At 45.4% G+C, this 27,671-nt stretch overlaps 1 protein-coding gene across 1 annotated transcript in view; it reads left to right on the forward strand.

Annotated features, from left to right (window-relative positions):
• VPS9D1 (VPS9 domain containing 1) overlaps nt 1-27,671 on the forward strand; it is a 436,405-nt gene that overhangs the window by 193,851 nt on the left and 214,883 nt on the right. Inside the window, exons 8-9 of the mRNA XM_085640133.1 lie at nt 2,815-2,902; nt 11,937-12,022. Coding sequence (XP_085496259.1) covers nt 2,815-2,902; nt 11,937-12,022 — 174 coding nt within the window. The remainder of the gene's footprint in view (nt 1-2,814; nt 2,903-11,936; nt 12,023-27,671) is intronic.

Genomic DNA, 27,671 nt, shown 5'->3' on the forward strand with positions numbered 1-27,671 from the left:
GATTCTTAAGTGTGGTGGAAACAAATATTTTCACATGATAGAAAATAATACAGTAGGTAATGACAGTAATTATCAGTAAAACTGTATGACTGTGCAAATGTAATGGTCATTTTAATTGAAGATGTGCTGTCTGTAATGGCAGTGCACTACCACACCATGAATACTCCACTTTAGCCCACTTCATTCTACTCTGCACCACGCTACATCACTGAAATCTACTCTGCACCACTCCACACTACACCACTCCACTCTATGCCATATTGCTTCACTGCACTCAACTCTGCACCACCCACTCTACGCCTCTTCACTCTACACCTCTCTACTCTTTACCACTCTACTCTACCCTGCACCACTCTATTCAATGCCAATACACTCTCCTATGCACCACTGCACTCTACACCACTCCCGTCTAGGCCACTCTGCTCTTCTCTGCACCTCCCCATTCTGCACCACACCATTCTATGCCACTTTACTCTACAGCACTGCACTTCATGCCATTATACTCTACGCCAATGCACTGTACTCGGTACCACTCTACTCTACACCAGTGCACTTACTGCCAATCCACTCTACGCCACTCTAATCGACTCTGCACCACTGCACACAATGCCACTGCACTCTACACCACTCTATGCCACTGCACTCTACCCTGCACCACTCCACTTCACTCTGTGCCACTCCAGTCTGCATCACTCCACTCTATACCACTGCACTCTACACTGCACCACTCCACTCTGCTCCTCTCTGCGCCACTTGACTCTATTCTGCACAGCTCCACTCCAAGCCACTGCACTCTACACCACTGCGCTCCACACCAATGCACTCTACACCACTATACTCAAAACCAATGCACTCTACACTACACTACTCTACACTATTCTAATCTGCAGCACTACACTACACCACTACGCCCTACTCTGCAACATTCTACGCCACTGCACTTTACACCATTGTACTCTGTCAACGCATATGGCACTCAATTTTATTCTGCACCACTGTATTCTATGCCAGTGCTCTCTACACCACTCCACTCTGCACCACTCAACCACATTGAACTCTGACACTACTCTGCAACACTGCACTATCCACCGCTGAACTATACGCTAATCTACTCTGCGCCACTGCACTCTGTCCCGCTCTTCTGCATACTATGCATATTCACTCTATGCCAATATAGTCTACACTACTATATTCTATGCCACTACACTCTAAGCAACTCTATTCTGCACCACTCTATTCTACACTATGGTACTCTACGCCAGTGCACTCTACGTCACACCACTGCATACTACAGCAATCTACTCTGCAAGCCTGCACTCTCCATCACTGAACTCTCTGCCACTGTACTCTGCACCAATCAACTTTACACCACTGTACACCAATGCACTCTACACCACACTCTGTGCCACTCAACTCTGCATCACTCCACTCACTCTAATCTACACTGCACTCTATGTCACTCTACTCCATGCACTCTGCTCTAGACCTCTGCACTCTATTCTGCACCACTCCACTCTACCCTGCACCACTCCACAACACGCCACTTCACTCTACTCCACCCAGCGCCATTCTACTTTGTGCCACTGCAGTTTACGCTGCGGGACTCCACTCTAAGCCACTCTACTCTACACTACACTATGCCAATCCGTCTTTCGCCACTCTACTCTACATCACTGCACTCTACGCCAATGCGCTCTACATCACTTTACTCAAAACCAGTGCGTTCTATGGCACTGCACTCTTTGCCAATCCACTCTGCACTTTACACCACTTCACTCTAGGCCACTGTACAATACACCACTCTATGACGCTCTACTCCATTAAACCTTACTCTATGACATTCCACTCTACGCTACTCTGCAACACTACTACTCCACTCTACACAACATCCTCTACTCCACTATATTCTACTCTATGCCACTCCACTCTACAACACTCTACTCCACCTTACACTGTTCCACTCTAACCCCTCCACGACACTACACCTCTCCACACCACTCAACTCTACTCTACGCCACTCCACGTCACTCTACACCACTCCACTCCAGTCCCTAACACTCCATTGTGCTCTACGACACTCCATGCCACTCTCCTTTACGGCTCTATATTTTAGCCATGCTGAATAGCAGTCACACTTGTATACAACATGGTTAAAACATATTGGCAACGCCAATAGCTCTTGCATAGGACAGACGTGTTGGCTCTGCCAATGCTTGTTATGTTATTTTATGATGATGACTGAAGCCTGGACCAGGGATTACCCACGAGTCTCTCCAGCAAGTGCATTACCCACCTAAGCTTTTTGCCTGTATTTGCTTTTTCGACTTGCTGAATGCAGAAAGGTTTCTGTAAGGGGTTCTTTATGCCCCTCACCTATGTGGGCCATTTGTGGCCAACTAAGTAAACCAGAATAGTTTGACTAACTTTTTCCATGGTGTCAGTTTCTTTGGGAGCGGACTTTGTAAAAAGAAAAATGATGCATATGTACTGGCAGACCATAGGTATACTTCAAATGATTGCGCTGCTGATCGTAATATCACTGCTGCTACTATTCATAACACAGTACGGCATTCTACTGTGGCCTGGCGTAATGCTGCCTCCTCATGGCTCCACCTCTTTTCTGCTCTCTGGTTTGTGGTTTTCAGGAGTTTGCTTTGAACTTGGTAAACATCTTCTAACTGGATGTTCTCTTCCTCGATGCCTTTGCATACGGCTAATAGATCTGAGCAGTGGAGTTCTTCATTCGTTATCTTATTAAACCATAGGTCACCAGGCAGAATATTTTTCTAACGTCTGTAATTCTGTCTGTTGTAGGAGATTTTCCAGCAGTGTGGCTATGACTCCTGAGGAAGAGGAGCAGCGGTCCTTCTATACAGCTGTACTGGAGTATGAACAGGACAATGTAAGTGACCTAGCTGGGTGCAGCACTGTTCTTTGCATGTGGAAATGTAGCTGGATTTAAAAGCTGACTTTACACTAGATAGCAGAGGTTATGTTACCCAGACATTCTAAAAAACAAGGATGTCATTGAGGTGCCTTAAGGGCATCAGCCCTTAGGAGCTTTAGATGTAGATTAGGACGATGAGTATGGATTCACCAAATTAAGGTAGCATTACACACACACTTTGATCTGCTCTGACCACCATTGACATCATAGGGTTGATCCCTAGTACCAGCTTCAGCCTCTGAACCGCCTCCTTTTGGTGCTGACAGACCCTAGGAATGGTGTAAAAATTGTAGAAAGCAGGCATTATTAGCTGTTGTTGTTGTACAAGCTTTATTCGAGATATTTCTCATAAAAGCACAGCATAAAAACATTTAGAGATTAAAAACAAGATATTTACAAATACAAATTCATGTAACACAGCATAAAAACATTAGAGGTTAAAAAAACAAGATATTTACAAATAAAATTCAAATAGGCGTTCTGTGCAGCTCATACAGTATTGGCATAGAAATGTTTACATTTGACAAGTAATTTTACATTTTTAGCCAAAAAAAAATAAAAGAAAAACCTAATTAACTGGTCCCGCCCATTAAACGTTGCCTAATGGCCCAGGCCCAACCCAAGTATTTGGCTACCCCAATGACTATCGATTCATGGGTTGCTGTACACACAATTCTTAGTGCCACAGTGCTATCACGTGTCCCCAGGTTTTTGCATACAGGGGAGAGCCATAGTCTCCTGGGTGATGAGTAAGCTTTGCATACGAATAGGAAGTGACCTACACTCTCCTCTGCAATACCACAGGCTGGACATAACCTGTTAGTCGACTTTTGCCAACGTGACGTTAGTTTTTTTAAGGGAATAGATCCGGATCTTAGCTGGAAGACTAGCTTCCTATCCATTGGTACCGTAATAGTATCCCAATAGTTTTCTAGGATAGGAAAAATTTTTGTCTCCAAAAAACGACCAGCCATAGAGTCGGACCTAACGCCGTTCAGCAAATTGCCACCCACCCAGTCCCAATAACGTAATTTGAGATCTTCTTTACTTGGGAACTCTTCACCCGCTGGGTTATTCCAAAGATTGGAAAACCCCAGATCAATTAGCATTGCCCTTAGATTTTTAAGCCAAGTTATCTTGTGAAAAATATCTTCCTTAATTATCCAGAGAAAACCCTCTGCATATTGTCTAATCTCTGGAGTTGTCCAAAGACGCCTCCAGTAGAGAACAGGGCGCAATCGAGCTCTATCAGTAATTGGGCGTTTACCCAACTCCAGGAACAATGGTATTAGGGGGGTGCTCTGAGGAAGTCCTGTAATCCCTCTGAGGAACTTATTCTCGGATATCTGTAAGGCCGCAAGATTGTCCCAGGCCCATAACTCCGCACCATATAAAGTGGCACCTAAGACCTTGGCATCGTACACTATAAGTGCGGGTTTAATCGGCTTTGTTTTTGATTTGCGGTGTTCTCCCCTCAGAGCACCTGAAACTTGTTGATGTTTTATGACCACTTTTTCCACATGATGCGACCAGCCAGCGCTCTCTGCTATCTGTACCCCCAAATATGTAAACTCCTTAACGGTGTCTAACTTACAATTATTTAGGGTTACCTTGGGATAGATTCTACGGTTTGGGGTAAAGGCCATTAATTTTGTTTTCCCCACGTTTACCTCAAGCCCATGCTCTGTGCAAAAGGTATCAAAAATATTTAATGCACGTTGCAGCCCTGCAGGGGTTTTTGACAAGATAAGAGTATCGTCAGCGAACATCAGGATCGGAACCCTGGCGTCCGCTAACGAGGGTGCGTCTACGCTTGCTTCCAACATTCGCCTAACAATCCCATTGATAAATAATGAGAAGAGTAAGGGAGCCATGGAGCAGCCTTGTCGGACGCCCCTTTCCACGGGAAAGTCCGAAGTAAACTCGCCATTCCCACCCCACTGTATTCTTGCGAAATTGGATTCGTGGAGACGCATAATTAATGTAAGCAAATCAATAGGAATTCCCATTTTTTGCAAGACCAACCATAGCTTAAACCTGGGGACTAAATCAAATGCCGCCCGCAGGTCGACAAACGCGACATATAGGCATCCTCTTCCCAGTAAAACCGTCTTCCACCGCAGTATGGTAAAGCGGAAGACCTGATCAATGGTACTGGTAGCTCGTCTAAATCCTGCTTGGTATATGGAAAGGGCATTGTTGGCATCAACCCAGTCCATGAGCTGGTTTGCAACCATTCTTCCCACTACTTTTTGTATGGTTGCTATTAAGCTTATAGGCCTATAGTTGGCCGGCAATGAGCGATCTCCCTTCTTATGGATGGGAATAATAATTGCACCTTTCCAAAGGTCGGGGACCACCGCGCCCTTGGCTAGGGCATTTGCTACTAAAAAAATATACCTCACCCATCTCGTCATATCATACTTAAAAATATCCGGGGGTATCCCATCTAACCCTGGGGCTCTCCCACTATTCACAGATCTAATCGCGATTTCTACTTCTTTGGGGGAGAACATGTTGTCAATAGCATAGACTGGCGCTATGCATTCACCTACCCCGGGATGCATGACTTCAGCATATTGTGGTCTGAAGTAGTCAACCCAGGCTTCTTCAGCTACATTATTATCTGGCTTTACTGGGCCACCTCCTCTACCCCACTTAATAATTTTCCAAAAGGACCGAGAGTCCTTCTTATTAGAGACCTCTTTCAACTCGGCCCAGTGGTCTTCGTCCCATTTCTTTTTTGCTTGGAAGATGGCCTGTTTGTACAGTTTCCTTGCCTCTTTTATTGCGACGCAGTCCCTGTTCCTAATGGCTTGTCCCAGTACTAGACGTGCTGTTCTACATTGGCGATTGAACCACCTTCCAACTTCCTGGGTTTTCTTCCCTTTCTTGCTCTTGGTCAAAAAACATGGTTTGAGGAGGGAAAATAACTTATTGTGGATATCGGTGATATCCCTAACCCCGGGAACTGTTGGATCAACCGCCTCCATTGCAATGATTGCGCTATCAACCTCATTGTTGATGTAGGTCATAGTTTCTTCGTTAGCCAATACCCTTGGCCATTTCAACCTACGTTCGTCGTTACTCATGACTGGAAACTGATCGTTCTTTAAAACAAATTTCCCACTCCTGGGTTCCACCACCTATGAGTCACACAAAGGGGATTGTGATCACTTTCTACTCTGGGCCTAATGGCCATATCAATAACCCCCTGCCACAACTGAAGACTACATATTATATAATCAATTCTGCTCCTGCTATTACCATTATCGAAGGTACAACTACCCTCCTTGTCCCCTGTAGTTCTCCCATTCAGTGCTCTTAGACCATGTTCCATACAAATAGCATTTAGTAATAGGATGTCTTTTGTCCACCTTGGGACGGGGTTTAAACACAAAGATGGTACTCCCCATAGGTTATCCTCATCCATCCCTAGGGGATCATTTGTAGAATCTAAAGGTTCAAAAGTCCTATTAAGATCCCCGGCTATAATTACCCTGCTATCTTGGGAATTTGTCTCTAAGCAGGCAGACAACAATTCTAAGGTCGAGGAATTGGTTGTGTTACTGCCTCTTATATAAACATTATACAAATCCAATGATGGACCCTTATCTGCTGAGATTCTTATCAATTGTAAGTCGCTACTTCCCAGGTCCAATATTTTGATGGTAATGTCCAAATCTTGTTTTACCCATACAGTAAGACCTCCCATGGGCCGACCCCTACCACCTTTCGATGCTGGTATCGAAAAGTTTAAATAACCACAACAAAACAGGGGGTCACAGGCCCAGGTTTCTTGGAAGCAACATACATCGAACCCACAGATATATTCTACCCAGAGTTGGGAGTCTAACTTGCTACTCAACCCTGCCACATTCCAGGATAAAAGCGTACCAAAGCTAAACTCAGACCCATCATAATTATTAGTATAAGAAGACACTCCGGAAATCATTGAGCCTTTGATGTTAGTAACTACCTTCCCCAGATTGTCAATGGGGTCAGGAAGGTTCACAGTACTAACATTTATATTTTCCATCCCGGTACCTCCCTCTACAACAAAATTCCCCTTCGCTGTGTAACCAGCAGTTAAGATTGTGTCAATAGAGCTAACATGATCTTCACGGGCCCCCTTGGACTCATTATTAATCCCTCCAATACCACTACTCCACTCTCTAGTAATTTGTCAATATCCCCACCCTGAGTCCAGCCATCCAGCTTGGAGATTATGACTAGTACATGTGGTATAATTCTGGCCTAATAATAAAGCTGGTGTGGAAGTAATTGGCCAGGATACAGCAGAAGGGTTCAGGGGTTCGTTACGCAGGCTAGTCAGTGCACTGGTTGGACGGGGGTAGAAGAAGGTGAGATCTACAATTCTAATATCTCCCTTGTTTTCACCCCATCCCTGCCTAGTTATCCATCCCGCCACCCTTGGATCTTGAAAGTTGACCACAACACAATCCCCACCCAAGCTTTTTGGTGTATACCCTATCCAATCTATTCTCCTTACCCCTATGATTAACCCATCAAGATCTCCTGGGAGAGGTCTATTCTCCCTTAACCAGTGCATGGTCTTATTTTTAAGCATCTGGAAGGTTTCTCTCTGCCCTATGGGGAGTGATGGGACGTTAGTAAGGACTGCTACATAGGGGAAGGAATCCGGAGTAAGGTTTACTGGGGGTTTTCTGTGGTGTGGCTTTATCACGGGAGGTGGGATTAATTTGGAAACTATAGGATCAGGACAGGGTACAGGTTTCGACACCAACTGAATATTAGTTGGTTGAGTTGGAACTAAAACTTTACCTGCTAAGAGACATACATTGTCCCCTGTCCCAACCGCAGGATTGTTAAGAACTAACTGCGTATTAGTTATTTTTGTGGGGGCTGAAGCTTTATCCACTGAAGAACGTACAGTAACCCCTAAACCAGCCACGGGTGATGGATTTTGTGATTGAATTACCATCGACTGGGGTGGATTTGTGGTATTAGTGGTATTAGGCTGGAGTTGGACAGGGCCTAAATACACCAAATCAGTAGATTTGGTAGTTGTTTTAACAATGGTGTTACTTGTCTTCGGGAGTGAAGGAGAGTTGTTTTGAGACCTTCTACCCTTGTCTTGAGTGACAAGATTAGTATTATCTTGGGGCTTTATACTTGAATCCACCCTTATATTGGATTTAATCAGTGATTTTGTAGAATAAAAATTATCTAGTGTTGCCTGCTCAAAGTGGTTTAACCTATCAGAGAGCTTGGCAATTCTATTCTCTATCGGGATAAGTATTAGTCTGAGTAATCTTTCTAGCTCAGGGAGCAGGTTTGCAGGTGATAACAATTTATCGTTACTTGATGCGGTAGACTCGAGGCAAGTTTTCTCTTGTGAGTCTAGAATACCCAAGGGAACATGGTTCGAGTTCTGAACTCTTCCTATACTGTGATTTTCTTCAAAAACAGCCTCTCTTGTACCCACAGTTTTGTGTAGCTTCCTTTGCTTAAAAGGGGGTTTAACCACATTTTTACATTTTCTTTGTGGGGCTGTTCTTTTTCTCTTAGACCCAAGCTTAGGTCGAATCGGGATAACCTGGGCATCTGGTTCAGGAAGCAATATGAGACTGTTGTGACTCCCACTGGATCTAATCAAATCTGTAACAGTTTCCTCATTTATTATTTGTGTCTGACCTTCAGATTGTTCGTTGGCAACTGGAAAGTTTACTGAAGATAATGGAGTCACCAGAGTGGGATATGTTTGAGTTAAATACTTGTCCGTGGAATTTTTAAGCAATTCAATTGATTGTCTGCGCTCTGCGCGCCTCTCGGCCAAGGTTAACTCTTTATCAATAAAAGATGAGCGGTTAAAGAAGAATTTATCTAAAGGGCCGATAGCCAATAGACCAGTCTCAGTCGGTAAGATAGTTGAACGAGCGCTGGCAGTACTTGTTATGGCAAACATTGCCCTACTTCACGCCAATGCAGAGTACAAAGAAATTCACTTACTATAAAGGAAACTATAACTATAGCCCCCAGCAAGCTCCCTTGCGCTCCCGCACAGCGTGTTCACGTGTTAATTTATAACTCTAACAGAGGCTACCCGTTTGGTGGGGTCGGGGGCGAGGAGGGAGAGCAGACCAGGTGGAACCGGCGGGGTTACTGGGACTCCTAAGAAATGTAGTCCCAGTCCTCTTGCTCGCAGCCCTCTGCCCCTATCTTTCCCCTGCTACAGCTAGCAGCCCACAACGGAGAGCACCCCTCTGTGAGGCGGGACCTATGCAACGAGTTCTGCCGAGCGTTAAACACAATACAAGGAATCCACGTGCAATCTAGGTAGCACAGGCAACAAATGAGGTTTTGTCCAGGTGTCCCTGTTGTATTTCTAACATCTGCTAACACGTGGGGGTGAACACAATTAACACCGCAGCATAATGTTTGACAATATAGGCAGTAGATGTATCCACGATCTGTGGCCCAGCCCTGTCTCCTCTGGCCTCTGAGGGCCACAGAGGGCCCGCCCTTTGTCCGGGCTTCGTCCGGCGCGTCCCGCTCGCGTACCGCGAAGCGGATACCGTCAGAACTTAAGTATAGCTGGGGCGGTGGGCGGGGAGAAGCACAGGTGTAACCGCGCACGGGCTCCTGGGAACCGGAGTCCCGTGCTAAGCCTGCTCCCCGCGTTAGTCCTGCCACTCTCGCAAAACAGCAATCAGCAATCCACAAAGCCCTTCCCAGGGCGGGTACAGTAACCACGAAGGACCAACAGGTGAGTTCTGGAACGATGCGGGACCCCCATTATTAGCAAAAATGTGGGTATAACATTTTCCACTTGTCTGCAAACTAACAGAACACAGACAAAAGGAACATACTGCACAAACACAGCACTCATGCACACTGGACACCGTGAGAGATTTTTTCTCCCAGTGTTTGCAAAAACCAGCAGGAAAAAAATAAGAAGTAAAAAGAAGCATCTCAGAGGCAGAGCCGATGCTGCATTATTCATAAGGGGGCAGTCATGTGTATCTCACCACCATCTTTTTTTATAGGCCAAGGAGAGTTCAAAAGGAACACAATTATTTTTTAAGGGCAGGCAGTGGTACCAGGGACCACTGCCTGCCCTTAAAAAATGAAATGAAAATGTTTAATTTTTTTTTTTAAATGCATCCCGTTTTCCTTTAAGGAAAACGGGCTGCATTTAAAAAAAAAACTGCTTTATTTAAAAGCAGTCCCAGACATAGTGGTCTGCTGACCCCAGCAGGCCACCATCCCTGGGAGGGCCTGTCATTCCCTATGGGCTCGCAAATTAATGAGCCTCGCAATTTGCGACCCCATTGGGAATCGCAAACAGTGCTAAACACACTGGGCCAGATGTACGACCCTTTCATTTAGCGCCTCGCAATTTGCGACACATTGTGAGTCACAAATTGCGAGGTGCTAAATGAAATGTACAACAGTGTGTTTACACTGCTTTGCGAATCACAATGGGGTTGCAAATTGCGAGGCTCATTAATATTAATGAGCTTCTCGCAATTTGCGAGCTCATTGTTAATGCCAGCCCTCCCAGGGATGGTGGCCTGCTGGGCTCAGCAGACCACCATGTCTGGGACTGCTTTTTAATAAAGCAGCTTTTTTATTTTTTTAAATGCAGCCTGTTTTTCTTAAAGGAAAACGGGCTGCATTTAAAAAATGTTTTAAAATGAAACGGGTCATACATCTGGCCCACTGTTGTACATTTGATTTTGCGCCTCACAATTTGCGCCTCGCAATTTGTGCCTTGCAATTTGTCGCAAATTGCGAAGCACAAAATCAAATGGTCGTACACCTGGCCCTTAGCCTCCAATACCTCTGGCCTGACTAGGACTAAGGAGCTACACACAAACCCCCGGCTTGCCCACAGGTGGGACAAGTTAGTTTATTCCCTCCGTGGCCTTGCCCAGGGGCCATGAGGTTCAAGGACACTCACACCCTCCTACATTACTTAAAGATGGGAGGCCTGTTTAAAGTTGCATCTTAAAAGCTTCTTGATGCTGCAATGCATGCCTCCTCCTTGCATTAGCAAAGTATGGGGAGGTGTCCACTAAAACACCTTTCTCCACCGGCATAGGTCAAGCAAGGGATAGGACTGCAAAGGTAACAACCCTCGCCTTGCTGAAGGGGAGGCTTTAAAAACCACACAGGGCTACTAGCAACTGCCCCTATACTCTGTGCCACATACAATGCTGTTATCCACCGAGGAGGGCAGCTAAGCAGCTGTCACCTGCCCCTATTGTGAACAGGGCAAAGGAGTGGGTGTCATCTCCTGACTTCTCCACAGCACTAGCTTCTGCACCCTGTTCCGACATGGAAACATGTGCTAGATCCAATGCCTTCTCCTGTGGTGCTGCACAGTGCTGCTGGACTTGGAGGAGTGGCTCAGCAGCCACTGTGCCCATTGTGCAATAGAATGAGGGTGCGGGTGGTACATGTTCCACTCCTCTGAGGGCCACAGACAAGCAGTGTGCTGCCAGCGGGCTAGGGCATGTGCAAAGTGGGAGTAGTTAAATCAAGAATCACCCCCACCCTTGGAAAAAGCACTGGGGATTAGGGCACACACTATCCAGTCAATGTACACGGCTGCTTTAGTAATTCCAACACCTCCATCATTCCCTTGCCCTTGGGAAAGGCGGGGTGGGCAGGGTTGCAATGCTCTCCATGATTGACGTAATTCAGGACCCATGACATTTTAGTTATAATGGCGAAGCGACTGTTAACGTAATTATGAACCATAACTCCCTTTAGATGTTATCTTTTTAAGGATATAAAGGCTGAGTGTGAATGTGTATATATGTATTAATGTATATATATATATACATATATATAGTGTGTGTGTTTGTGTATATATATATATATATATATATATATATATATATATATATATTTATATTATAGTGGGAAGAGAGTTTTGCTCAGCAGAACGGGATCCTTGATGTTGATGTACTCTGCTTGTCTATTTTTGTCTCCCAAGGAGTGGCCACGGAACTGGAAATCTAGGATAAAGAAGCACCCAAACGACTTGTCTCTGGTTGCTGGTCTTGTCTTTCACATCCTCAGGTAGTGTCTTGTCTCATCTCTTGAGAGACCATTATTTCCCACTGGTTCTGACTAGAGGCAAGCATGACACCTGTTTAAGAGGGGATGATGGCAGTGAGAGAACTTTGGAAGGAAGGGAAAAACTGTATGCAAAATACTTAGAAAATGTTCTCATAGAAGCGACTTGAGTACAGCAAAGATGTGTGCAAGGCAATAATCTGAAAAAGGCAAAGATTGCTCTAAAGGGAATTTTTTTTAAAACAATTTCTATAAAAAACAGAGAGAGACGGGTAGAACGCATTGTAAATTTATTGCTAAAGCACTATGTTAATTTCTTATCCCTCCCTCAAATTATTCTCAACCATTTTTTTAACTCACAATCTGTAATTTCTAGCACATCTAAATACAAATACATTTTATTGTTGATCGTTGAAAAATAATTCATGCATTCAAATCATAAAGGCTAAAAATATAGCCCTTGAGTATACTTTGCGTTCTCAGTGTTACGTGCGGACATATGCTGTTTAGTTGAAGCGAGTTCATAATTGAGAAGGTATCTTCTTCTCTTATTAAATGCACAATAAATTAGTCTAACGTAAAGATCCCTCCACACAAAAGTCCACAATTTCCAACTGTATGGGGAAAAGGCTTCATAAAAATTGGTGACTTATTTCAGCCCCAATTTTTTAATCGGCTGCGGCTCATGAGGACCGGCTCAAGAACCTGTGAATAAAAGCTACATGTGGGTCTATTTACATTTTATATGTGTGATGACAAAACATTCCTAATGAACGTGTTAAATAGTTTTAATTTAAACACAGGCTGCTGTGGGTGGCTGCCTGTGGGAAACCGTAAGGAATGAGTTACCCGTGACTCATGCTCTTGGTGAAGACTACCTGTGTCTTTCACCTCTAAGTTTAACTAATAAAGGCACCCAATCCTCGTGCTGGAACACCCGGAGTTTATGCCGAAACATGTTGACATTTATATGAAGCCTACTCCCCAAGTAGTGGAACATTGTGAACCTTTCTGTGGTGAAATCTTTATGTTCGACTAATGTGGTATGTCCTTGGCAAGAAAGGAATTTGGCTTCTTTATTATGAAGTAGTTTCAACTAAAAGAAGTATACCGCTCTAATTAAAGTTGAGAATTCAAGGACTGTTCATCTTTATCTTTAGTCGATTATTAAAAATATTATTGATTATTAAAAATAATCATAAATGAGCCATCATCACATAAAATACAAAGTAAACATCAAGTAAGTTAATAAAAATTACACATAATAGTAATAAAGTTCACAAAACACATAATGCATTTTAAAAAAAGGTTCCCACAGAAAAACACATAGCAGGATCAGCTACCATACAAAGATAATGAAATGCAGGCCTACATTGTCAAAAGCCCAGGGCTTTTAAAATAGGGGATACAAATCTACATCCAAAGGTTCGTAGTATTTATGAAAAAGGGTAACATGCATCAGTGTCTGAAGGGAGGCCCTACCTTCACAGGAATACACAAGTATACATTTAGTGTCATACTGACCCAAATGGAAACAGCGATTGCAACTGAGTCGGAACCTGGTCAAGAGTGATCTTTCCCAAACATTATTAATCTGGGAGAGATAAGATTCAATGCCCTGACATGACTTATACATAATATTGACTATCAAAGATGGTTTCTCAAGTTCCTTCGCCTCTTAAGAAGCAGATGCGAGTTTCAAGAACTCTTTCTTTGCCCAACCGCCCTTCCTTTTATTCAACAGATGTGGGGATAAAAACAGTTCTGGCGTTCCCAAACTGTTGGTAGATTGCATCATATAATTTATCCATTGGATTTTATAACCCAAATCACCTGCCAAACAGTCACAAATAATCTCCTTGTTAAATTTTGTGTGCGTGTTCCCTCAAACCGCAATCCAGAGAAGTGGTGCAAGCTTAATATGATATTCCACAAAATATAGGCCTAATTCTTTATGTAAAAAAAATTGGGGACTACCTGGCCCAACCCTAAGCAGTCGCCTACATAAGCAATTCTCTTCCTGCTGTAACCTGCGGCAGTCCCGATACCCCCACATAGATGCCCCAAAAGTTATAATAGGTAAACACTTTAGTTTATATACATCCAGTAAGGGCAAATTCTTGATGCCAGCTCAAAAACTGCCGCCACAGAGGTAATAGAGGGTGAACAGTGCTTTGATAAACATGGTATCCAGCTGCCCCTAGAGTCAAAAGTTACTCCCAGATATGAAAACTCATTAACTAGGCTAATAATTGTCCCTTTATCACCAATGTCCCGGTTTTGCATTGGGGCCTACATTAACCATATAATGTGTTTTGGGTATGTTAACTTTTAAATCGAGGTCATCCAGGTATTTTTACAAAAGCATCGATACGGCCCCGTAAACCTTTAGATGTTCGTGAAAGCAACGTCCTTACCTTTCACTGTTGGGAGATCTGTTCCATGAGAATCTAAAAAGGGGTGACAACTGTTAATATATAAAAGGAATGAAATAGTGGCTAAAACAAACTCCTGGTGGACACCCCTAAAAAGATTAAATTATTTGGTCCACTTATCCACCATGCCAGGGGTACTCGCAAACATTTTCCTATGGGCCTCAAAGTTTGGTCTGTGATGTGACTGAGGGGTGCTTTGATGTCAGCAAGGTGGCAGGGCGGAGGGGGCAGTAAGGTGGGTATGGGGGAAGCAAAGTATACATCTAGTGAATGAATTGTACAGTATGACACCAGAAAACCTGGTATTAATCCCAGCATCCCCATTTTACCAAATTGTGTGATCCTGGAGAATTGTTTTATTTCACTTTTTCTTCATTATCACATATTTGAGGAGCTTGAAATACATTACTTCAGGATGTGTGTTGTACAAAACCTTCTCCTGTGTTTGATTTTAATAAACTATAATGTTGTTCACGTAGAATAGAGAGCTAGGCAACCCAAGGAGTACACATAAAAAACTGACTTAGTTCACTATTGGCATTGTTGTTAGTGTGGGGGGAAAATAAATGCTTCGAAATTTATATTTGAAAACTATCATTTAAAAACTACTTCTCAATGTACTGATATAATCTGATGTACTCAGGTGAAATGGTTCTACATGTTATACATGTTGTTTGATTTTTGAAGAGACCTTATCATATTTTTACATTTTTGCTGCAAGATGTCTTTGAAAATGAAGGTGTTCCTAAAGTTAAGTGGTGCAGGACTCCCTAGCTACTTCCTTTCTTTAACTTCAATGAACCTTAAGATATAGGCGTACCTGTTTATTCAACATCTTTTTAATGTTAATGCTGAGTAAAGTGAACAGCAGCCCAGTGCTTCTCTTGACCAGGGGCCCGCATACAAAAGTCAGGAGGGCTGCATGCGCCCCTGGGCCATACTTTGAATATCAATGCTCCATACCATACCTAACTGATGCACTAACCTCCTCATGCAATGCCTGTAAAAATTCAACTATCGGATAGGGCAGGCTCAAATTAAATAATATAATGTAATAATAATAATAATAATATTTATTTTATTATTACAATATTAATATATAGTAATAATATTTGCCCAATCAAAGGCACTACTAAGATCCATAAAAGCAAGATATCAAGTTCCTTTTTTGGCAATCCATATATTTCCCTATCATCAAATGTAGGATCAAGCACTGCTCTTGAGTCCCATGGCCTTTATGAAACCCATACGACACAAAGCTGAGAATATGATTTGCTGGGGCCCACTCCTCAATTCTGTGTAAAATGATGCGCCCCACAATCTTGACCATTGAATCCAACTAGGAAATCGGTCTATACCACCTGGGACCCTTTTGTTTCCTCTTTTAAAAACAGATACTATACCAGCTGTTTGCCATGAGGCAGGTATTTTCTGTGAGGAGGCGGCATTAAGAACATTAGTGATGATAGCTGCCCACAGAGGGATATTTTCTTTGTAGAGGTCCATCGGTACCCCGTCAGGGCCTATCGCCTATTTAGACGGACTATCCTCAATGGACGCTACAACTTCTTCCAAATTGAATCTAATCTCCAAGAGAAAATGAAGATCGACAACCTTCTCATCCTTCTCCAGTATGTCCATGTAGGAGTAAATCCAACTAAATTGATCATGTCAACATTCGGGAAGAATACTGGACCCTTACCCCTCTGTGGTTACATTCCTATGGCTCCCTTTATTTACAATGTTCCAAAATCCTATACGTTTTTTCATTTTACATGACTGCACAAGATTCTCCCACGATTCCGCCTTGATCCCCATTTTCCCGATTTCACTAGTTTGCTTATATTCTAGCCTGGCAGGTGCCACCAATATCTTATTTTTAGGTTTATAACAAAGTGCCAGACGCAACCTCTTGTTTGCAGCTCTACAAGAGCTGTCAAACCATCCTGGGCAGGGGTTCCTTACAGGTCGACGGCTGCCATTAACAAGATCTCTCAACGAGCTATTCAGTTTCTCAACAACCAGTAGGACTTCAGATGGAGAGAGAATATCTACCAGCAGGTTATCCATAATCAGTCCTCAGTCTGATACCACCAGAGCAGTCAGTACAGACAGAATATGGGCGCTTCGCCAACTAACCCTAAGCCCATTATCCTTTATGCCCAGATCTGTCGGCCTTGCAGGTTTGTGAGGACGCCTGTGATCAGGTATATCAAGTTCCAGTTCAATAGGGTTATGATCATTATACTCGTGTTTCTTGACTCCCCCAGCAGAGACAAGCCAGCTCAAATGCTCTGTAACAAAGATATAATCGATTAATGTACCTTGACCCTATTCCACAAAAGTGGGAGTCTGCATAAATGGATTACCCACTTTCGCAATTACATTAATCAGACCAAAATTTCAGCCCTCTACAGTTAACAGCCTGGTTGTATAAATGATGATTGTCCCTGTGAGAAGGTGGCCTGGTATATGCTGTCCACTAATAAAAGTGGGCACCTTGTACCAATCCACGCGACCCTTATGATGTATGAGGTCAAAGATAACCTTATTGAAAGCTATCCTAGTGATAGCTATGGAGAGCAGCCTTCAGGCTTAAACTTGAAGAAATGTAAATCAGCTTGTTTTACCAGAAAATCACCTCCTGAATGACTAAATGAAAGAGAACCACACAGTAGTTATATAAAAATATGTATTTATTAATATAACACTCTCTACTATCCTCTACACGAGGATAGAACACAAAGCGCACAATACGAATTCAATAGAACAGTTGTAAGTAGCACAATACGCAGTGGGCTCCAGGGGGAGACCAAACCATATACTAAAATAGTGGTATAACAGTCACGTCTGGGATCAAGACAAGGTCTAGAGAACGTAGAATCACTGGAACCCCAAGGAACCACCCAAGGTGAGTAGACAGGGACCCCACGGAGGCCGGGTGCAGTGTGGGAACACGACGCGGGCTCCGTACAATTCTATGGGAAAGTCACGGTTACACTTTTAAACTTTGAGGACCCTTCTAGGAGGACTTAAAGCAAACCCTTTGGAACTTAAGAGCTTGGAGAGCCACCCAGCCGCGGATACCGTAGTACCAGAGTTACCTATCCCAGGGAAGCCGGCTGCATAGGTCTGAAGTGGCGTCGGAAACTCTCATCGTTCTCAATGGAAGGCTGGGAAGAAGTACTGCTGCCGTGAAGGTGAAAAGGATCCGGTGGAATCCCAGCCGGGATTCTGGAAGGAAGGAACCTAAAAGCAGAGGGGACAGAGTCTGGGTCACTTCAGAGTGACCAGGGGCTCGGGAGACAAATGCCCACCGATGTCGGGTGCTTCAGGTACGAAGAAGGGATGCTTGACTCTGCAACCACGAGGACCAGGAGACGTCGAGAACGACCAGTAGCCGGAGGTGAGCTGTCCCACGAAGGATGTCGAGTGCTGAGGGGTCGGTGTCCGCCGGGAGCACCAACAAGCCTTGCCAAAGGAACCCACGCAGGAAGGTCAAACAGGTTACGGTGTGGATCAGCAAGGTCCAGGAGACTCACCAAGCAATGGGGAGTCAGGGCACGTCTGGAGCAACCAGGAAAGACCACGAGAAATCAAGATGACCCTCAGGAGGACCCATAGGCCAAATGACCAGGAGTCGTGAGGGGACCTCGAGCAAGATTGCAAAGCACCAGCCCACGGAGCACTCGGTGCGAAGAGGCCGGAGTTCTTTGGTGCAAATACCGCTCAGGGTCAGGACTACACGGAGTCCAATGCACAAGCTTGGGAATCGTCAGCAAGCATATGCACTTGCAAATGGACACGGTGCACAGGGGCTCTGGTTACGCAGCCCCCACGAGGGGTACTGGCCTCAAACTCGGTGAGAGGGCATATCGACCTCAGGGACCTTCAGGAACCCACCTCCTGTGTTGCTGAAATCTTCGGAGTCCGCAGGAGCAGCAGACCAGTCATTTGCGCTTTAGGTGCCTGCGAAGCAGAGGAGTGACTCCTTCACTCCAAGGGAGATTCTTCGGTTGTCTTAAGTGCACCACAGTCCTGCACAGAGCCTGTATGGAGCAAAGGCACAAACTAAGCTTCGGACGGAAAGAGGAACGAAGTCGAGTCCAGTCGAGGTCCAGCGAAGTCCAAGTGTCCAGACGGTCGAAGGTCAGTGGTTTCTTCTTTGTAGAATCTTGTCCACGTAAAATCCAATATCCTGTAGCCAGGTAACCCATTTTATACCCAAGGGAGAGGGTTGGAGAGATTCAGGGGACCCTCCTAGGGAAGGGGCAGGACAGAGGGGTGGCTACACCCATGTCCTTTGTCCAGTTTCACGCCAGAGCAGGAGCCAATGGCTCCCAGAACTGGTTTGATCTGGACTATGCACAGGGACACCAAATGTGGCCCAAGTGCAGACTTTCAGGCACTCTCACAGTGCACCCACCCAGCCCCAATACACTAAATCCTGTCTGGGAGGTGGTCACACCTCCTTGTGACAGGATGCCTATTGTGCTGCCTTCCTATGCTCGAGCTTGGCTCAACAGCAGGAGGGCAGACATGTGTCTCTGGTCGACAGCATCCATTAAAAAAAATATATATATTTTTTTATTGATTTTAAACAACAAATCACATACTTGGTCACCATATATCGCAGCCTTATTACAGCAGGTATACAAATGCAGGACATGATATAGGTATTCAGTCATTTGGTTCAAGAGAATACACACTGTGTTTTGACAGTTCCATTTCCTTAGTCGGGTAGACACATAAGTGTCCCCGGTACGCATTCCATCCGCTCCATTTTGTATCCCACTTCTTGGGACACCCTCTAGATTTGAACACCTCCTTCTCTGCAATCATACACTTATCTGAGTCGCGTGACCAGGTTCCTATCAGTGGCCTCTCTGCGAGTCCCCACTTCATTGCTATTTTCCGCTTCACCAAGGTATACCCCAATGTGAGCAGTTGCTGATCTACTTCCGTTAGATCCGTGGACTCCCAGATGTTGAGGAGCCCCAGCTGCGGTGTAAGGGTTATCTTTTTCCCTAGTGCGTCTTGCATGTGTGTGGTCGCTCAGTCCCACATTGATCTCACTAGTGGATAGTCCTATATGGTATGGTAAAAGGTTGCCTCTTGGTGACAGCCGCGTAGACATAGGGTATCCTGCCTGGCACCCATCTTTGCTAGATTCACCCCAGTAAGATATGTCCTATGTAGGATTTTTAACTGGATCAGATGGAGGCGCAGAGTGATAGCCGCCTCTTTTGGGGACATGAGCTCTGTTTGCCATTCATCATCTTCGATGTGTCATACGTCTTCCTGCCACCTGTTTCAGAGAGTGTGAAACGGCTCTGGTAAGTTATTACATAATTTACAATACGTTAAAGAGATAGCTTTGTTTAAGATTGGTTCGGAAAGCAATCTGTCTTCTAAAGGGGATAATTCCGGTATGTTGCTTAAGTCCGGGAGTGCTGTTGTCAGTGCATGACGAACCTGCAGCTAGCGAAAAACCTCCCCTTGGCTAATTCGTACTTCTCTTGTAAACTCCTTAAATGTGAGGATTTTGCCCTTTTTCACTAGGTGGCCTATAGTCGATATTCCAATCATGTCCCATTTATCAAACCCCGGTTGATGACACAAGCTTCCCAGCCTTTGAGTGGGCCACAATGGCGTGACTTGAGTTAACACGCCTGTCCAGCCAAGAGGTCTAGTTGCCAATCACCAAATCTCCACCGTGTGAGCCGTCGGGCCCAGGTATCGCCCTGTTTTGGCTTTCGCATATAATGCTCCCAGGCACCCCTCCATACCTATCTGATATCTGTCTAGCATGTATGAAGGGTCTATCAGAGAGCAATACATCCAGTGATTGACTACCACCAGCTGTGAGGCCCAATAATAAAGTTGTTTATCAGGGAGGGCAATCCCTCCATCATACCACCCCTTGGTTAGTTTAGTTAGTGCTATACGGGGCGCACCCCCATACCACAATAGCGTCCTGATTTCACTCTCCACACTCCTGAAGTAGGAATCAGGAAATTTGTCATGGCAGTTTTGAAGGATGTACAAAAAACGTGGGAGGGCCAACATCTTAAATAGGGCAGATCGACCCAATAAAGAAAGGGGCAGGGATCTCCAATGTTTGACATCACTACCTAGTCTGTTGAAAGGAACAGCTAGGTTTTTGTCATGGAAGAGCTGGGTGTCTGGGGTTATAAAAACCTCAAAGTAGCGGAATCCGTCACAGGCTATCTCTACCTCGCACCCTGGGGGAAGTTGAGGATCAGGACCCCGCAGGACAAAAAGCACTGACTTTGCCCAGTTGGTGGAATAGCCTAAGTATTTGCCGAAGTTTGTACAAATATTTAAAATTCTATGCACTGATTTCTTTGGGGATGCTAGATATAACAGGATATCGCCTGCATATAACGATATCCTGTCTTCATGACTGTCCCTCCATTTCAGCCCTGTAAGCAAAACATCACCTCTTACCCAATGTGCCTGTGGTTCCATCATTAAGGAGAAAATCAGGGGGGAGAGGGGGCAACCCTGTCTGGTACCTCTTCCTAGTGTAAAAGTTCTGGACGTGCAGTTGTTTACCCTGACTTGGCCCCTCAGTTCGGTAAAGAGCAGTTTTATCCAGCTCAGAAATTTAGGGCCGAACCCCAGGTGTCTTAGCACTTCAAAGAGATACGGCCATTCTATAGAATCGAATGCCATTGCGGCATCCAGGGATAACACTACTGCGTCTTCTGCTATATACTTCTGTCTCCCCAAAACATTATGAAGGCGGCAGATATTCATAATCCGTGTTTCTCCCTGGCACAAAACCGGATTGGTCGGGGTGGACCAAAGACGGGAGGATAGAGATCAAGCGGGAGGCCAGGAGTTTCGCCAGGATTTTTGCTTCTACATTAATTAGCGAGATCGGCATATAAGACCAACAACTCTCTGCGGGTTTCCCTGACTTCCGAAGGACAACAATAGAGGCAAGACGTTGGTATTCTGGCATGATTCCTTTTTCGAAGCTTTCGTTGTACATAGCCTTTAAGTGGGGCGCAACGTGCAAGGTCACTGTTTCCAGAAATTCACTAGGAACCCTGTTAGGTCCTATTGCCTTCCCTGACTGAACACTACCAATTGCTTGTTGAATTTCATCATCTGTAAGGTCTACTTCCATGGCATCCCTGTCTGCTGCTGATAAGGTGGGCACATGCATATCTGCCAGCAGCTGGCGGGAGTCCTCCGCCGTGTATGTGGTCGAGGAGGTATAAACCTTCTCTAGGTGGTCTGCAAAAGCCTCTGCTATTTCTTGTGGGTCTCAAATCTGCGTTGTGTCCTCTCGGTTCAGTCTAGGTACCCATCGCTCTCCCTGCTCCCTTTTTTCCAGCCAGGCTAGCATTTTCCCCGCCCTGTCCCCCATCTCGTACAGCTTGTGTTGTGTTCGCAGTATTTTGGCCCGCATCTGCTCCCCTACCAAGGCTTTGTATTCTAATTGCTTGACCATTAAGAGGTGCATAATAGCCTCGCTCGGCGACCCAACACAGTCCGTTTCCAGCTGTCTAAGTTCACTCTCTAATTGCAATACTTGCTACTGTTGTTGTTTATTATATCCCACTTTGAGCGCTTGTGCCTGCCCCTTCAGCGCCACTGTGAAGGCTTCCCACAACATCTGCGCTGAGTCTACCGAGCCAACATTCTCCTTGAAATAATTGTCAGTCGGAGTAAGCAAATTTTCCCTTATGTCTGGAATTTTGAGCAACCAGGATTCAGGACTAAGGTGTTACGTTGTCTTTGAGTGTAATACGTAAGCTCAACCCATACTGGGGAGTGATCTGAAATGCCCCTCGGTAGGCCACGCGGATTACGAAAAATTCTGATATCCGCTGAGTGTGTCAGAGAATAGTCTATTCGGGACATGCTCTTGTGTAGGCAGCATCCATTTTGTGTTGTCCGGGTTGAGAAGGCTGGCATCGGTAAGATCAGTGACCCCACAAAGCTCGCTTCAGAAGGATGGAATCATACCTCCACACCAGTTACTGGTGTGGAGGTATGATTCCAAGATGTTTGATACCAAACTCGATAAGTTTCTATGCAGCAGTTTTCGAGATAGCATTTACCGCAAGGTTATAATGCACCTCTACGTCCGGCTGAGTCACAGACAACCTGGGAAAATGGTCTCCGAAGGCTGCAGAGAGGCTCTGCTCATGAAGGGGCACCCTCTCACATAAAACCCAGTACACTGCCTTCAGGATTGTTAAGGCCTGTGTAAACACGCAGTGAGAGGCAGAGAGGTTGATATAGTGAAACAAGGATACTTTATTCCGTTTTAATGTGGTTTAAGTCAGGTACGACATAGTTTGCTTCCCCTTCTGTCCTTTACTTAGTGGTAGACCTCATGTCGAGAGCATGGCTTATTCCCAACAGGGTAGGTGAAGGTATGAACACAGGAGAAGGAAAAAAAAACCAGAGAACTGGGTTTTAGTGTGGGCACTCTTTGCCGCGCACTTTGCAAGGGAAAGGAGTGAAGGGAAACAACACCCGGACCGTCACCAAGTGGTCACGAGCGCATGGCGAGTTACGCTAATGAGCACACCCCGTCAGACCCCTCCACCGTCCCGGGTAACAAGCTTGGTTGCCATGGAGCCTCCTTTTGAGAACCACCCCTGTACGCAGGCACGTACCTCAGGTAGCCACGCTCCTCCTGGAGCATGGCTGGCGTGGTCGCAGTACCGGATAAGGTCCGGCTCCCGATCAGGAAGGTTTTGGCAGCTTCCTCGGGGAAGATGCAGCGTTGTCCTCTCATCTGACCTCACGAGAACAGCGGTCACTTGGTCCTGCAGCTCAGGGAGTCCTGCGAGTCGCGGGCTGCTGTCTCGGGGTCTCTTCGCTTCGGGGTTCCTGGATGACAACGACGACATGCCTCTTGTTCTCCACGACATCATTTAAAAGGTCCTCCTCCTCACCATCCTGACGTTCCATAGGAGCATGAGACTTGGTCACATGAGTCGGGCCGACTTCCTGGAACGGAACGTAGTTAAAGGGGACGTGATAGTCCTCAACAGACTGTTCCCTGGGCGACTGCACATAAAAGGTAGGAGAGACATAAGGGGGTAAATGGTTAGTGGAGTCCTCCTCCTCCCTGTCCTGGATAGTCATACTGTGGCACATTTCCCCCCTAGACAGTTCACGATCGGGTAACTGGGCGACACGGGACAGGAAGTCAGCGTTCGCATTAAGCACGCTTTTCCGATGTCGGACCTCAAAAGAAAAGGGCTGGAGGGAGAGAAACCACCTCAAGACCCAGGCGTTGTTCTCTGAAGGGGTGCGTGGTCCGTATACAGGACAAATGGGGAGCCCTCAAGATAATAACAAAGTTTGTCAATAGCCCACTTGACTGCCAGACATTCCTTTTCAATGACCGGGTAGTTCTTCTCACTGGCAACAGTTTACGGCTGATGAAAACCGCTGGAGTTCCTCGCCCTCAGCCGACTGTTGGGACAGTACGGCGCCAAGACCGGTGTCTGAAGCGTCGGTTTGGAGGATAAAAGGCTTCGTAAAATCAGGGGATATCAAGACAGGACTGGGTGTGATAGCTTTCTTTAGATCCTGAAAGGCCTGGCGGGCTTGTCAGAAAGGAGATAGGAGCTCCTTTTCTCTAACACCCTTTTTAGGTCGAGGACTATCCGGTCTGCTGAAGGCAGAACCGGAAGTCGGAGATTTAATGTTTCTGAGAGTGGCTCCTTAGCCCGCCTCTCTTTTTGCCTCTCCTCCATTGGCTGGCTTCCTAAACGGAGGCCAGCCATTGGAGGAGAGAGCCGTCCCTCCAAATAGGCTCCGTCTTTTTCAGATTCGGGGGCGTGTTCTTGCTGTTCTTTCCACTTTTTAGCCACGCCCTTTCTCAGGCGTGTTTTTCTCTCCTCCAGCCAATGGCAAGAGGAGAGAAAAAGAAACACGCCCCCGAATCTGAAAACGCCACTGCGTTTCTCCGAGGCATTTCTGCTTTGCCTCGGAGAAAGGCAGTGGTGTGCTTGTTCTAAGGCTCTCTGGAAGCGAACAACAGTTTAATTAAGCGCTGACGTCGTTGCGGCGCACTTTCCCCTGCAGCATTTTATCACATTAGAATTGATCAGAATTGTTGCCTTGGGCTGACTTGAGCAGCCATACATCTGGAGCACCATTTGTGCAAGCTGCCGAGGAGCTCTCCGCGTGCACTGTGCCGCACCCTCTCCTCCTCCGATCTCCGCCCACCTCTCTCTGTCTCGCTCGCTCTCACCCCTCTCTCGTTCTGCTTCCTTCATAAACACTCCCTTTTTTCCCTCTACTGCCTCCGAATTTCACCTCACTCTTTCTCACTGGCCCGCTCCCTTCCCACTCCGTTTGCCTTTAATTTTTTTTTACTCTGCCTCAGCCTTTCTCTCAATCTTACACCCCCTTGACCAGTCTCTTTCGTCCCTCCATGCCTGTCTGTACCCTCCCCCCATCAGTGACTATCTCACCTTCTGACTTTATCGGATCCCCTCTCTCCAAAGTCTCCCTTCTGTTTACCTCTCTTTTCCTCACTTTTTTCTCATCTCTCTCTTTATCTTTCTCGCTCTCTCTCTATTACACCCCCCCTCCCCCTTCTCGTCCTCATGCTGTTTTCCTATACCCTAGGCCTCGGTTACTCTCGCTTTCTTGCCGCCTCCCTCTATCAATTCGCACCCCCTCTCTCTCATCCTCTCCCCTCTCCCTGCATCTGTCTCCTCCTCCCCCCTTCTCGTGTCCTCTCGCCACCCTCCGGTCTCCCCTCTAGATTGAATTACCACACCGAGGACTCGTTTAATCTGCGTTTATACTTATGTTTACACAAGCCACGGGCGGCCTCTTTGATGCGGTGCACGAAAACGTGGGACACACGTCAGCCCAGGCATGCGCCCCGTGTGTCGCTGGTAACACGAGAGGCTCGTGCAAGAACGGACTTGGAACATCACAGCGGGTGATATGTACAAGAATGTCTCGGCGCATATGATATTCCTGGGGGCGAGGGCGCCGTGCCAGGGCTCAGGGCAGACGCAGGAACCGCATAGCTTTTCATATACATGCTCCCAGGTGGGAAGGTAACGTGGGGCCATGTTTTAGATTCACACTGCGTTCGCAAACGAGCTACTAGTGTAGGAAAATGCTCATTACAAAAAAAATACATAACAGTTTGGTAAATTCCACATTTATGGAATGAATGTATCCCACAATTTACAGCGCAACCTACCCCTTTTTTTCTGACGACTAGTGCCACACTTCGTCGAGGCGGTGTGAAGAAAGATAGTTAAAATATTTAAGTAATATTTGCAGACAGGAGAGCGGAAAGTAAGTGGAAAATGAGCAAAACCTGTTTCAAAGATAACATTTTTAAAAAACGGTTGCGGAAACTTGCACTGAACATAAACCTCCCCTCTGAATGCACATTATGCAGGCGATATTTATGTGTCTTGTATTGATTGGTATAATGGACATGACATCAGATGCCCTCTGATGACAGTACATTGCCCACATTACAGCTGAAATCGCAAGGAAAGGCATTGTTTCAAAGGAAAAAATATCGAAACTCGTAAAACAAATCAATAGCTGAAACTCACTACTGAATTGCATAAATGTTGTTCTAAGTGCCAACCATTGTGTAATCTCCTTATGCCAGGGATCCAGCTATCATTTGCCTGGTACAGCCTTATAAAGCGTGATTCTGCAACCATTTGTCAGTGTCTCACGTATATATGTCCCTGGGTAGAATCAAATTACGAGTTTCAGTCTCATATAGCCCAATGTAGCCTATTATACCAAGGCACACCTTCACAAACCCAAATACAGCCCTATATGCTCAGGTACAGATGTCCTAGGCCAGATTCCACAGTGCAGGGCCAGGCGTAGACTTGATTCATGGTCCAGGCTCAAATACCCGGATCCAGCCCCATATGTTAGTACCGTTACTCGCATACCCAAGTCTGGGCTCATAGTCAAGTGGGAGAATTTTAAAAGTAATCAGGACTCTATATTTTTCCCATTTACATATACTGAAAGAGAGGCCATGTCAGGCGTGAGACCACCCAAATGAAGATATTTTTGGCTTCAAAGATGATGATCGGGACTCTCCAACCTCAGTACCTCACAACATCACTCACTGTTTCTATCTCACTACGTCAGAAAATACCTCTCACTCACTAACTCACTAACTCCCTCTTTCACTACCTCACTCTCTATCTACCTCACTCTCTCTCACTACATAACTCTCTATACATCACTACTCCCCTCTATCTATATCACTACCTCACTATCTCACTACTTCTCTCTCTAAAAAGATCACTACCTCACTCTCTCACTACCTCACTCTCTAGATCACAACTTCACTCTCTCTCTAACTCACTACATCACTCACTCTCTATCTCTCTACCTCACTCTTTCTATCTCACTAACTCACTTTCACTCTCTATTTCACTACCTCTCTCTCTATCTCACTACATCACAACATCACTCTATGCTTATATATCACTACCTCACAACATCCCTCTCCCTCACTACCTCACTCTTTCACTAACTCACTCTCTCTATCTCACTACCTCACTCTCTATCTACCTCACTCTCTATCTCACTACCTCACTCTCTATCTACCTCACTCTCTCTCACTACCTCACTCTCTATTTCAATACCTCACTCTCTCTCTCTCTATCTCACTACCTCACTCTCTCTCTGCTAATGCAATAGGTATCACATATGCAAAAAAAAAGCTAATGCCAATAGAAATAACCATGCCATTTATTTAGGGATACAAAAATAATAAAAAATAATGAGCAATACCAATAACTCTACCTATAATATTGCCGAGGCCGTTGCATTGTAAATGCTTGTTTAGGAGGTCGGTTAGTGGAGAAGCTAGCTGTGAGTAGTGGGGAATGAACCTGCGATAATAACCAAGTAACCCCAAGAACGCCTGATGCCCCTTTTGGTTGTGGGGAATGGTGTGTTGGTAATGGCTTTTACTTTCTTGTTTTGTGGTTCAATCATCCCGTTCCCCAGGAGTTACCCCAAGTAGCGGACTTTCTGCTAGGCTACCCTGGACTTCTTGGAATTTATGTGAAGTCCAGCCTCTCGTAGGGCCTGGAGTACTTTCTGACAGTGGTGCAGATGTCGTTCCCAGTCTGGACTGTATATCGCGATGTCATCGAGGTACACAGAGGAGTATCCTTGATGATCCCGTAATACCATGT

The sequence above is a fragment of the Triturus cristatus genome, chromosome 12, assembly GCF_964204655.1.
Source record: "Triturus cristatus chromosome 12, aTriCri1.1, whole genome shotgun sequence".
Lineage (NCBI taxonomy): Eukaryota > Metazoa > Chordata > Amphibia > Caudata > Salamandridae > Triturus > Triturus cristatus.